This window comes from Seriola lalandi, unplaced genomic scaffold, assembly GCF_002814215.2.
Source record: "Seriola lalandi dorsalis isolate HSWRI2012SDOR001 ecotype SW California unplaced genomic scaffold, Sedor1 jcf7180002054375, whole genome shotgun sequence".
NCBI lineage: Eukaryota > Metazoa > Chordata > Actinopteri > Carangiformes > Carangidae > Seriola > Seriola lalandi.
In genome coordinates, this window is record NW_019524928.1 from 206,540 (window position 1) to 220,639 (window position 14,100).

At 44.8% G+C, this 14,100-nt stretch overlaps 1 protein-coding gene across 1 annotated transcript in view; it reads left to right on the forward strand.

Moving 5' to 3' along the window:
* trappc8 (trafficking protein particle complex subunit 8) overlaps positions 1-14,094 on the forward strand; it is a 28,340-nt gene extending 14,246 nt beyond the window's left edge. Inside the window, exons 14-31 of the mRNA XM_087174716.1 lie at positions 1,788-1,919; positions 2,992-3,216; positions 3,705-3,810; positions 4,696-4,890; positions 5,068-5,240; positions 5,370-5,444; positions 6,278-6,383; positions 6,936-7,093; positions 7,702-8,135; positions 8,686-8,842; positions 8,922-9,018; positions 9,559-9,627; positions 9,723-9,781; positions 10,037-10,243; positions 10,538-10,639; positions 11,551-11,690; positions 12,308-12,397; positions 13,016-14,094. Of these exons, the coding sequence (XP_087030842.1) occupies positions 1,788-1,919; positions 2,992-3,216; positions 3,705-3,810; positions 4,696-4,890; positions 5,068-5,240; positions 5,370-5,444; positions 6,278-6,383; positions 6,936-7,093; positions 7,702-8,135; positions 8,686-8,842; positions 8,922-9,018; positions 9,559-9,627; positions 9,723-9,781; positions 10,037-10,243; positions 10,538-10,639; positions 11,551-11,690; positions 12,308-12,397; positions 13,016-13,250 (2,760 nt within the window). The 3' untranslated portion in view covers positions 13,251-14,094. The remainder of the gene's footprint in view (positions 1-1,787; positions 1,920-2,991; positions 3,217-3,704; positions 3,811-4,695; positions 4,891-5,067; positions 5,241-5,369; positions 5,445-6,277; positions 6,384-6,935; positions 7,094-7,701; positions 8,136-8,685; positions 8,843-8,921; positions 9,019-9,558; positions 9,628-9,722; positions 9,782-10,036; positions 10,244-10,537; positions 10,640-11,550; positions 11,691-12,307; positions 12,398-13,015) is intronic.
* The last annotated feature ends 6 nt before the right edge of the window (positions 14,095-14,100 follow it).

Genomic DNA, 14,100 nt, shown 5'->3' on the forward strand with positions numbered 1-14,100 from the left:
GAGAGCCATCCTCTCCAGCTGGACGCGGAGAGCGGCTCGGGGAGCCTGCACGCCCTCGGCGCCGTGAACACTGACCTGAAGAAAGGTGCCAGAGATCCAGAGAGTACGGCGGGAGGAGCAGGGAGCCACGGGGCGTGTTTGACCCTGAATGACCATGACCACATCAGACAGTTCATCCAAGAGTTTACCTTCAGGGGCCTCCTGCCACACATAGAGAAGAACATCCGGCAGCTCAACGACCAGGTGCCACTCAACGTTTAAACTTCTGATTGTCTGCTCTCCAAACTTCAGAGATGTTTTCAATTACAACTTCTCCTGACGTCTGTTCAGTTATTACCAGATTGATTCAGATTGAGACTCAGAACAATAACAATAAATCTTTTGGTCCAACTGCAGCTGACTGTAACAGAGATGCACTCAAACAGAGAGCAGAACGGTTTCTGTTATGTAGCCTACCCTCGTTAATATGAATGAGGTGGATGACTTGTCAGTATAAGTCAGTGCAGCCCCACAGCAACATAAACCGCAGCCATTAAAATGATCCAGTAGTTGAATCAACACCTCTATAAAAACTGAACATTACAACCTTCACGACGGAGGATTTATCGCAGGGCTGTGTAGAAATAAATGATTTAGCCTGCTTCTCTGTCCACAGCTGGTCTCCAGGAAGGGTCTGAGCCGGTCTCTGTTCACCGCCACCAAGAAGTGGTTTGGCGGAGGGAAAGGTCCAGAGAAGAGCATCAGTGAACCAAAGAGCACGTGTGGCCTCCTGTAAGCTCGCCGCCGCTACACCCTCATCACACCTCATACGTATTTACACCATACATGCCGCAGCGCACTCAGGACGTATTCACCTTTTTCACATGTCGTCGTGTTGCTCTGTAAACGCTGCACATTGTTGGTTTGACATTTCTTGTCTCTGATGTCAGATATCCCCCAGAAGCCCCCGAGCTGCAGATCAGGAAGATGGCGGACCTGTGCTTCCTGGTTCAGCACTACGAGCTGGCCTACAGCTGCTACCACACCGCCAAGAAAGACTTCCTGTCAGACCAGGCCATGCTGTACGCTGCAGGAGCACTGGTGAGAACCCCCCCCCCCCACACACACCTTTATGATGTCATTCATTTTAAAGCTGAATCATAATCCTGACGTTTTATCCTCTCAACCTTTCCTTTGTGATCCGTCCCCGTCCTCTTCTGCAGGAAATGGCCGCAGTGTCGGCCTTTCTGCAGGCCGGAGCTGCCAGACCGTATCCAGCACACTACATGGACACTGCAATACAGACGTACAGAGACGTCTGCAAGTAAGTTTTGTTTTCTGTTTTTTTTGAAAAAGACTCCTAGAGCTATAAAACTCTGACGCCCTTTTTGTTCCCAGACAAAAGTTTCAGATGCTTAATGTCTCTATTTTCATGATTTTGACCCCTGCGTGACCCCTCACCTGAGACCAGTTTTCTCATGAAGTTTTCTCTCTCAAATTCTCACGAAGCTTCCCCGCGATTTAAAACGTGTGACAGAATCTGGATGGTTATTGTATCGTGCGTAATCTCCGTCTCTGCAGGAACATGGTGCTGGCCGAGCGATGCGCTTTACTCAGCGCTGAGATTCTCAAGAGTCAGGGAAAATACTCCGAGGCTGCGACGCTGCTCATCAAGATGACCAGCGAGGTGAGGAAACCCGCCGTACTTTCATGAAAACAGGAAACACATTCACATCATACTGTGTGAAATGATTCTGCTTCTTCTGATTCTTTTCTTAATTTGACCTTGGTTTGACTTTCTGGTCCAGGACTCGGACCTGCGCAGCGCTCTGCTGTTGGAACAGGCCGCCCACTGCTTCATTAACATGCGTAACCCCATGGTGCGCAAGTTCGCCTTCCACATGATCCTGGCTGGTCATCGTTTCAGCAAAGCGGGACAGGTGAGAATTTCCTCCATCACTGATCTGTGAGGTCGGACTGTCTGGAGCTCTAAATGAGTTTACACCTGTGAGTCAGGTGATGTGTCTGTCTGTGAAGGGCACACCTAATAATTCTCGTAACCAGGTTTGTTTGTTTTTTTTCTTTGTTTCAGCCAAAGTTCGTCTTTAATCTGTAGCGAACTCTCACCGCACTGGTTTGTTTGTGTGGGCACAGAGATGCAGATCATGTGTCTGCTTCTGAAACACAGATCAGAATTGCGTACGTTCAATTCTTCCATCTTAAAGCAGCTATATGTAAGTTTTGCTATTGCTACATAGCTAACGTTAGCATTAACAGCTGTTTACTCACCAGCCTAGAAGAAACGTTGTGAGTTCAACATCGAAGTTCATTCATTTCCTCACCAACATCTGTCTCCAGAGGTGGAAACAAACGGCAATGTTAACTCTCCCGTCTTTTCTTCTACTGAAGTTAGCACACTAACCAGCTAGCTCCGGCTTGACTTGTCACTTTCCGACAGCGACTCACTGTAGCCTCCGATCTGCCCTGAAGACGTGGCGCTGCTCAGAGTGTGTAAATATATTATCGATGACCGAAGCTCTCGACAAGCGACGATCACCGCCGCCTGCTCCTGGCAAGAAACTGTGCCGCAGAGAAAAACTCACAAATATCCTCTTTGATTATTACCCCACTTTCTTCTTTCTTACCATACTCACCTGCACATTAAGGTTCGGCCCGCTGACCCCGCTAAGCTAATAGACTTTATATACGAGTATGACATCATGAAAATACAAACTTCTTTGTTCCAGGCTCTGGGAAAGTTAAACAAAAATAAAAACCTTTGTGAATTAGAAATTCATAATTTTTTTTTGGCCACTGGGACAAACTGGCTGTAAGGCTGAGGTGTGGAGCCATGGAGGCACCAAACACCTACATCAGGGTGGGTTCAGTGATCCATTATGAATAATAATAACATGTTCATTGTGCTCCTCTTCCTCTGTGTTTCCTGCTGTTGGTTGCGTTGTGAACTTCACACCCTCTTCTTTCTCCCTCTCTGCTTGTCGCTTCACTTAGCGGAGACATGCGCTGCGCTGCTACTGCCAGGCCATGCAGGTGTACAAGGAGAGGGGCTGGTCTTTGGCGGAAGACCACATCAACTTCACCATCGGCCGTCAGTCCTTCACACTCCGCCAACCAGAGAGCGCCGTCGTAGCCTTCAGACAGATCCTGACCAATGACAGCAGACAGACGGCCACGCAGCAGGGCGCCTTTCTCAGAGAGTATCTCTATGTTTATAAGGTAACTCACAGTGTCATCATTACCTGTCATTGCAGGATAGGCACTCGGTAATCACACATCTGAGTGAATAACAATGGCGTGGAGTTCCCCAAGGCTCCGTTCTCAAACCTTCACATCTACGTGCATCAGCTCAGAATAAGAAGACAGTAAAATAACTAGTGTCAAACCAGCTCCAACGCCACACAGTCCTGCACACGTCTGTCTGGCTCTTATAGAAAAGTAAAAAGGAAACAGGAAGTAGATTTGAGACGTCAGGGAATGTCACCATTCCTTTATATTGAACAGCATCACAACATGATGGTACGTGAATCCCAGAATACATCAGATCTTTCACAGTAACAAAAAAAACAAGCAGCAGCTCTCAGGTAGACGATGAGGACACTCTCACAGGAAGTGGAACAGGAAGGTCGTCCAGTGAGTGATTGAGTGTAGAAATAAGAATGACGTGTGTGTGTGTGTGTGTGTGTGTGTGTGTGTGTGTCTTTCAGAATGTGATGGGGGGAAATGAAGTCAGCCTCCCCCAGCTGCCTCTGCCCTGCATCCACAGCTCGGCCACGAGGGTTTACTTCGGACACGAGCGCCGCCTGGCAGAAGGTAACACGCCGATGAATCATTTCTGATCCAAGCTCCATTTCATCCCAACACAGGAGGGTGACCGGTCCTCGTCAGGCCTGATCCACCAGATCTGGATTATTATAATATATAAACTGTGCCAAACTACAAACTCATAGATGTCAACACCATAAATATGTTTGATATATATATATATATCTATATCTATATACCCATGTGTGATGAGCGACGTTCCTCACAGTCGACTCTTTCTCGTAGCTTCGTACTTCGCCCCAAGTTTCACCTTTTTGTTCAAATATCTTCAAAAGTATCTCAGACTTTATTAACACTCCAGAACCTTTGCTTGTTATTGTCGGTGTGAATTAAAAATCTGAGAGGGAAGATAAAAGGCCGGGCTCCTTTATCTGAGTTATGTTTCCACTCTTAGATTCAGATTAATCTTCTCTCCTTTATTTATTATTTAGCACTCACACATTTATTTTGCGTAAATATTTAATAATTTCTTTCATTTATTTATTTATTTTTTTTTTTTTTATGCCTTTTTCTTTTTCAGTTGTTTATCTTGGATAACGTTCAAATCCTTATACCTTTTATATCACCTGTTTTAAACCTGTGAATGTACATTATCTGGTTATTAGCTCTGGTACGACAGTTTACTGCTTGCGTAACTTTCCTTGGCTCAATAAAACATATTTGATAAATAAAAGTATGAAATTTAACGTGGTGAACTCAAACCCTGTGATATAGTCTGTTTTTCAAAATAACATGTATGTGTTACAGGTGACGTCTGACCGACATATTATATAATATACTTATTTATGAACAGTGATGTGTTACTGTTGAGCAAAGGTTTACTCCACAACGATTAACCACCAGTGTTTGATTCTAATTATCTGATATGTGCAGGGGAGAAACAGGCAGCCACTCATGTGTCTCTGGACCAGGAGTATGACCAGGATTTGGCGACGATGTGGTGCCACCTGGAGGAGCAGCTCGTGGCCGCCGCCAACCGAGGGACTGTCCCAGTGAACTTCCAGCCCACCCAGAGCTGCCTGAACAGCCAGACGGACAACCTGCGCCACCCACTGGCTGTGGTGGAGGGTAAGAGCAAATCAGGAATCACACAGAGCAGCAGTAGAGATCCGAACAGGAAGTGTGGGGGAGAGAGAGGTTATGTGGTCTGCATCTTGGCCATTAGACTAGACCAGGACGCCGCTCTGTTGTCAGACGTCCATCCTGTCGCTGCTCAGTATACAGCGCCTCTCTCTGTCCCTGCAGAGCCAATCATAGTGGAGGTGACATTCAGGAACCCTCTGAAGGTTTCTCTGGCTCTGTCCAACCTCTCCCTCCTCTGGAGGTTCACCGCCGATGCTGCGTCTCCATCAACGGAGAAGACGACTGAAGAGCTGGAAGGAGAGGCCGTCACCAATGAGGAGACCCTCGCTCGAGGGGTGGGCAACCCGAGCACATTTCTTTTTAGATTATTATGATGTTTTTATTATTCAGTTCCAAGGATGGATGCAATAAAAACCCAAAACTAAGGTTTCCATGATCTCTTCAACACCTCTTTCCTCTTGCAGATGACTCAGAAAGACGACATTGTCACCACGGAGACCATCCTCGATTTTCACATGGGTCCGGAGGAGACCAAAACGGTAAGACGCTCTCACGACTCTCTGAGGGTCGACTGTGCAGTTTACCTGTTGTGTCACCTGAACATCTGCACGCATCGTAAATCACACACTACGGCGTCTCTGTCGGTTTGAGTTTAAACGAGCATAATGATCATCTGTAGTTACATGAAGCAGCTCAGTAATCAGGTTTCACTTCTGCCTTGAACTTATTTTGGAAACATAATTTAATTATTATTAAATCCTTTATTTAAACAGGTCGTCTCGTTGACATCAGGAAATCTTCTTCAAGAGAAATGTGTACAAAAATAGACATTTACAGTTTATAGATAGACAGACACATAAATTCAAGGGGATTAAAATAGACACAGATAATTCACACAGACACATTATAGATTTTATATTTAAAAGCAGCATGTGCAAGTATTATTGTAGATAAAAAAGTACAACCAGTGTTGTGCCAGTTCACACTTAAAAAGAACTAGTTCAAAGTTCAGTTCATACAGATGAAAATGAACTTCCGATTTTTTTTTGTTTTTTAAATAAATATGCTACTACTGTTTTTCAATAGAAACTCCTTCTACCCAACCATCACCAGCCCCAAATCATTTCCTCTCTGAAACTAAATGAATTATTATAAACCACTGAAGAATCACAGAGATGCGTCACATCTAAAATCCATATATAAATATAAGTCTTTAAGTCTCTAATATGAGTCTTCACTTCGACGTCTGCACATGTTGGCTATGAAACTGCATAAAAAACATTAGAATTGACAAAATTAAAATTTCAAATCCTTCTGTAGTTCATGAGAGACAAAAATGTAGTCATGATGTCACTGTGACCTTTGATCTCAGGCTCGACTCAGGCTGCTGCCACACAGAACCGGACAGCTGAACATTGTCGGTGTGGTGTACAACCTGGCTGAAGCGTCCTCTGGAGAGACGGCTCCCAGCACTGACGGTAACACAGAGACCAAGTGTCGGCTTTAAACTGAGTGGGAGATACAGCCTTTATCACACACAGAGCCCAGAGTTTAAGGGCTCAGAAGTGATTGGACACATCTAATTTTAAATGAATTTTAATTTTATTTTAATTAATTCAGTTTTAATTGTATTTTTACTTTAATTTTAATTATTTTATTTTATTTAAATTAATTCAATTTTAATTATATTTTTTGCTTTTATTTTTACTTTATTTCATTTTGATTTTAATTTTAATTATTTAATTTAATTTAATTTTAAATTAATTCATTTTTTGTTTTGTTTTAATTCATTAAATTAAAGTTTTGTTTTGTTTCATATTTTATTTTAAAAAAAAAATAATTTTTTTTTATTGAATGTGCTTGAAGCTCAGAACCTGAATGTGGCTGAATTTACATTTTCTTTTCTTTCGTGTTTGAAAAACCATTCATGACTTAAAAAAACGTAAAAAAACCCAGTGACAGATGTTTCTGGATGGTTTGTCTCTTGCTGCCGCGCTCACACACACTGTGGATCTTCTTCCCGCCTTCAGGCCAGCAGAGCGTGAATTTGATGGTGGTTCGTGGAAAACAGGACCTGAATATCCGCGGCCCGCGACTCAACCAGACCAAAGAGGACAAGATGTTGGTCCGACACGGTCCTGATCGACGCCTGGACCCCTTCATAACACCATCCATGCCCCTAATGGAGGTACAACTGACTCACTGACTGTAGAGACATTAACCCCACCCAGAGCTAACAGAGTCTGACCAATCTAAAGACTGTTCATGCTCAAATCAGTTTTAATTTCAATTAATGTTGAGTATCTACTGATATTTTCCTACAAAATACACCTGTCCGGCTCACACTTTTCCCTCTTTACAATAAGTTAATGCTGCTGAAACTACAACTCCATGTCACAAAAACCAATCACTTCCTGTACATCAAAGATGGAGCAAAGCCTCTGCCCACAAGGCCTGAAGAAGAAGTGTTACAGACCGCACTGTGCTTCAGGACAAAAGACAGAGCAGCAAGGAAGGAAAGCAGGAGGAAATAGTGATAATAAGTTGTAATAAACACAAGAACAAATAAAATACAAACTACACAAGTGCAAGTCTGAACATGTGGGTCTGATGGGAAACGTGTCAGTCACCACATTTTACCTAAAAAGCAGAATTCAGTCATTCACAGCTTGTAACATGTTTTATAACCATTTATTTTCTCTGGACAAATTCTTCTGTGGCACTGAAACAAAATGCAAGTTATTCCAGTGTGTGTGTGTGTGTGTGTGTGTGTGTGTGTGTGTGTGTGTGTGTCAGGTCTTCTTCCTGCAGTTTCCCACGGCTCTGCTGTGTGGTGAGATCAGGAAGGCCTACGTTGAGTTCTGTAACGTCAGCAGCGTCGCGTTGTGCGGCCTGCGCGTGGCGTCCACACACCCTGATTTCTTCACCTTCGGCAGCCAGGCCACAACGCCCGTCACGCCGCTGAGCCCGAACTCCGCTGAGAGCTGCTCGGCCTATAAAACTTTGGCCACCACCCCCCAGATGGGCTCGGTGGCGACCGAGATGCTGGTCTCAGCTGAGGATTTCAGCCAGCTGTCCAGCGTGATGGAGATCCCCATAGAGGGCGACACACTGCAGCCGGGGGAGTCCACCCAGCTGCCTCTCTGGCTCAGAGGACCGGACAGGGAGGGAGTCCATGAGATCAACTTCCTGTTCTACTACGAGAGCGCAGAGAAAGGAATCAAAATCAGGTGAGAATAGAAGTGGAATTAAGTTTAAGGCATACGTAGTAAGATTTTAAAATTGTTTAAATCACGGCACATGTTTTCAGACAGTCTCTCCTGGGAGACATTTATACTGTCGCACTTGTTTGTTCACATGAAAAGTGTAGAAAGAAAACTCCAGAGAGAAACTGACTCTATCAGTAATAATGGACCAGCGTCTGTTTGCTTTTTAGAAGTATTTAAGCAGACTCTTATTGTGAAAGTGCCGTTACAATATTATAGTTTCTTATGTTATAGTTTAGTTCCATTGGCTCTCTCCTCCATGTTTCCTGTTTCTACTATAAAATAAAAGCAAAAGCTGAAAATGACCTTTGGAAAACATTTTAGCAGGAAAAAAAAGAAGCTGTTTGCAAACGTATCTAATCAGATTATGACTAATGTCTGGATTTTATCATCATAAATTTGATGCAGAAGTTCTATTACAAAGTAATTAGTGATAAAATGGTGGCGAGGCCTGTTTATCATGTGTAGACGACCCAGCTCCATCATCTCTCACTGTCTCTCTCTTCATGTGAAGTCATCGGGTGTTACGCCACACGGTGTTCATCTGTGCCAGTCGCTCTCTGAGTGTGCAGGCGTCGGCCTCCCGCAGCAGCGTCCCTCCACATCACAGCCTGGACGACAAGGGCAGCGGCGGGACGCTGGTCTTCATCGACGTGGAGAACATCAACGCGGTGAGATACACAGGACGACACACACTTTTCTTTGTCATCGTTTGGACTTTGTTTGAACTCGCCTCCTCTTCTCTCGCAGAGTGAGTCCGGCGTGCGTGAGTTTCACATTGTCCAGGTGTCCAGCAGCAGCCAACACTGGCGCCTCCACAAGTGCATCAACCCATCCAGGGATAAAGGTGAGTCACTATGTCTTTTTATTCTTTTATACATTCATATGTAAGTGCACGAGTGGTGAACACAGCTGCAGTCTCCATTTTAACAAAAGCTTATCACTGTATCCGGACCGCAGATAAAAACAAAACACAGCCAGCCTTCCTCTCGTGTCGTATCGTGAACATCAGGAGCGAGGAAGATTTTCCCAGTGTCCCGTCCGTCCCTGACTCATTTCTAAAACACAGAGCCCAAAACAAAAAGCTCTAAACTAACGTGGAAATGATCGACACTTGACTGAACTGCAGTTGTGGCTGTGGCTTATAGTTCAGACAGGTGGAGTCTGTGAGTGGCCACCGCTCTGTCCTTTAGTAACCTCCACAGAAACCCTGCAAAACGACCTTAGTAAGTTTCATAACGCATGTACGGTTAAGTGAATTTAAATTAGGTCTCTGAACTTTCACACCACATCTCATAGTCTTCATCAATGAGTGGAACAAACCCAAGTGTCATGTTGGAGTTGTTGGACGTTCTCTGTATCGATCGCTGCTTCTCTCTGTCTCCAGACTGTAAACTCACCAGCAGAGAAAGAGCCAAGCTGTGTTTCAGGGCCACACGATGCAAACCCCACCAAGGTAAATCACACAGAGACAAAACACAACCCCCACCAGTCGGCTGTAGATTCACCGGGTTCAACAAGCACTGATTTGACTGTCCTGTCTGTTTGTAGCTACCTCGGGCGCCGTGCAGAAATACACGTTTGCAGACCTGAATCTGGGAAACGAACGGGTAAATTTAACACGTTGATATTAGAGAAAGGAGAAGTTGAAATGCTGTTATCAGTTTAATTTGTTCTCATAGTTCCTTTGGTGCTCAGAGCTACAGTTAACTCATTACCGTCTCTGTAGATGAACACATGATGATTCTGTGAAAAGCACTTAAACCTGCAATAACTGATTTTTAGCTCTGACTCTGCTTCTTCTTCCTGTGTGTTTTCCTGCTCTCTGCCCTCCCCTCATCTCTTCTTCTACTGTCTCGCTGCAGATCATCAGTTCCTCCACACCCTGCGGAGATTTCTTCTTCCGCTGCTGCCGGACCGCGGAGTCTCAGCGAGCGGATGTGGCGTCGTCCAGGACGTCGTCCAGCAGCAAGAGTCAGGGCGCCGTCCCCTCGGAGAACAGAGCCTCCGACATCACCAACATCGTCAAGAAGTGTAACGAGCTGGACCTCAACATCATCGTCATCTGGAAGGTGCGTGACCACGGCCAGATGACGACCGACCCCGTGACACTTTTCAGGCTCAGTGAAGCCAGAAATAATTTTAATTTAATTTTTAGTTTTTACTCTATCATTCTCGTTATACTCGGGTCATCAGCCATCAGAGGTGGTGATTCACAGATGTAACTAGTCCTGTGTAAACGTCTCCTGTGTGTGACTGTTTGTCACATGATCTACATTTGAATATTTTGTTCACACGCTTCACTGAAGCTCTGAATGAACAGTTAGTGCTGCAGGTGACAGTGTGTGATCTGTGGGTCTGTACAGGCTTACGTGGTGGAGGACAACAAACAGCTGATCCTGGAGGGCCAGCTCCACGTGGCGCTGCAGACCATTGGCAAGGAGGCCACTTCTCTGACTCCCAAAGAGGTCAGGAGCCGCACGCACACACACACACACACATACACACACACACACACACACATACACACACACACACACTGCAACTCGGTGAACCTGCTTTCGTGTCCAACGTTCAGCATCACATGTATTTCCTCTAAATAAATAAATAAATAAAAAGCTGAAAGCTGACGTGGGATCAACACTGGACACCGCACCAAGATAAAACCATGAAATGACTTCAGGAATAAGCCAGAGGTCAGAGGTCACCATCCTTACGGTCTGTGCAATATACAAATATGTGATGAAGCAGCAGGTACAAACGCTGGATGGTGAGAAAACAAAGAAAACTCAGTAACTAATGAGAGATGAGGCTGAGCCGTACAGAGAAATGTGGGCTCACTATTTGGCAAGCGACAGGTCACTGTTGCCGTTTTTATCTAATGTGTTATAACAGCTTATAATTGTTAACTGATTTGTTAACAAGTTAATTAATAAACTAGTTATAAACCATTCTTAAATCCTTTATAAGGGTCGTCATTTTATTATTTTTATCCTATATTTAGTTACACAGGAGTGACTGCTGTTACTGTGACAGTCCTGAGGGAGGCAGCAGAGGAAAATTTAATTTTTATTGTAAGGAATCCATTAAAAAAAAAAAAAACTGTAGATATTGATGTTATAGAGTGTTATTGATCGTGTCAGGAGTGGAGACACACGTTCGCTTCACTGCGTTTCAGGCGAGTGAGACAAAATTTGACCCTTTATGTTTTCGATATTCTGCCGGTACAGTGAAATCCTCACATACAGAGGCAGCTTCAGACTCTAAAGCTGATGTGCTGCTTCATCTCTCAGTATGGATTCAAAGCTGATTGGACGAGGTTCAGAGCGAGTGTTGAGCGCTGTAACTTGGAGTGTGTTTGTGTGTGTTTTTGTTCCAGGAAGCTCAGGAGATGGTTCTGCTCAAGTTTAAGTCAGAGCTGCCTCTTCCTGTCGTCGTGCCGTCTGCAGAGCTGTCCCAGCTCATCAAGACCAACCTGCACTACCCCGAGACCTACACACACACGTTTGTCCAGGATAGGTGAGACACACACACACACACACACACGGATGTGAAATGTCAGTACTAGTCAAAAGTACATCAGAACCCGCCCATACGTTTATTTTGAGTATTTCCTAAATCGTAGAACTGAAGACATCACAACAATGAAATAACACGTGTTGAATCATGTAGTGTTTAAAAAAATATTTTTAATATATTTCATATATTAGCAGCCTCCATTTACCTTGATGACAGCTTCATGAGGTGGTCACCTGGAATAATAGTGTTGGTGAACAGTTGTCCTCAGCATCGTTAATGACTCTAACTCTAATGATGTGGCCGTGATTAAAGAATATTACATAAGACGACACTAAGAAACGAAACATGATCAATACATTTGATGAGGTTTGTTCGTCGACTTGGACCCAGTTCTTAACTTTGGCCGCTCTGGTTGAGTTTGACACGCCTGTCTCGGAGGAGGCGGACAGTGGCGCTGACCTCACCTCTTGAATGTGGCATCTGAAAACCACCTTGAGGAAATTTGTTTAGATTTGGCACAAACATTCACCTGGACTCAAAGATGAACTGATTACAATTTGGTGGACAAAGGTCAAAGGTCACAGTGATCTCACGTTCTACTTTCTCTTCGTTTCTAGTCTCTGTCTGGTTCCAGTCACTCTGACTTTGTCCAACTGCTCGTTGGCGCACGTGGACGTCATCATTGACTTGCGGCACAAAAGCACAAGGTGAGTTTCTTGAGGTCACGTGTTTTACTGTATGTGTCATGTGATATCCCTCCTGAGACATGACAGGAGTTAGTAAATATGGAGAGGAGGAATTTAGTGTCACACCTCTGTGACCTGCAGGGACTTGCATGCATGGGTTGCAATTCCCATAATGCAACTGGATCTCACTTTTTCATTTGACCCCAGCTGCTGTAAACACCCACGTCTTTAAACTCCACCTTCAGTTTATTTTATAAATGTGTAAACAAAATGTTCCCCCTAAAAAGAGGTGATTCTGCTTTTTCTTTTCTTTGCTTTTAAATAAAGTTCATATATTTCAGAGACTGAATTCAAATGTGAAGCTGTAAAGTTCCAGTTGAGGAAGAGCCTTTGTGAATCCAGTAAAGTGTTCACAGTGAAGGCATGTTGCTGTCTGACAGAGGATGTGAGGACTTGTTTTTGACAGACAGTTGAATACAATTTTATTTTTCAGTAGATCAGTTTATTGAACGAGGTAAGGTCCCACTGCGACCTGGCCGAGGCAGCCGCATCAGCAACAGTTATACGATACAATCACCGTTAAATAGTGGCTTCATATTAAATAGACTGTTTTCTCCTTCCCTCTAATGCCCTTTCCAGCCCAGAGTCTCTGGACGTCCACAACTCGTTCACCTGGGTGGGTCAGAGCCAGTACAAGCTGCAGCTGAAGCCCGAGGAGGTGCTGTGTCTGACCCTGCGAGCCTGTTTCCTCCAGGCAGGAGTCTACAACCTGAACACGCCGCGGGTCTTTGCCAAACCGGCCAAGCAGGGGACCATGTGTGAGACGAGTCAGCAGACGGCGAGTCCCGCTCTCATCATCATCAACAATGCCTGAGAGGAGCGCCGCGGCCTGTAGAGAGGAGGGTCAGGACGCCGTGGACACACAAACCAATGACCAGAGTCCACCAGCGACTCTGTGCACGACCACGCTCGGTCTTCTTGAATAAAACTGGACAGAGGTTTTGTAATAATTAGTATAATAGAAAAAATGTTTATTTAAAACAAACAGCTACAGTTTCCAGAGACTGATGAGCTGACGTTACAGGTGAAGTGGTCAGACAGTTCATGGACCTCAGAAATATCAAGTTTCATCCGCCAAGCATCAAAGAGTCTCACTCGCACGTTAGCCGTCGTCTCACAGTTTTACCCTCCTACCATCCAGCCTCCATACCTCTGCTGCCTCCACCCGCCCCGCTCCACCCACCTGTCACCAGCATCTCAAACACAGGATGTTGACTCTGATCTAAAACCTTGAAGCAAAGTCAGAGACAAACTGCTGCACCTGTTGTGTGCAGGGTGTGTGTGTGTGTGTGTGTGTGTGTGTGTGTGTGTGTGTGTGTGTCCACGTCGAGTGCTCATTTCACCGACGCCATCATTCTTTAGGTCTGTATCTGCAAATACTCTGAACTCTAGAGAAATCAGACGTCAAACTCCCGAATGGACTGAGCAGTAGTGTTGACATGTCTCTCACTGTGACATCCTAACAAGCTGTTTACATCCTGAACATCGTTCATCTCACCACCCAGCCTCCTTTTCATCGAGCCCACAGCCCCGACGCCTGCAGCGTCTCCACCCAGCGGTCTCTGTGTGACCGTCACTCTGTCAGGACAACACACCACCGTGTCCTCATGTGCACGCTGTTGATTTTCTAAATTCCAGCCAATCCAATCACTCCCTCCCTCCCT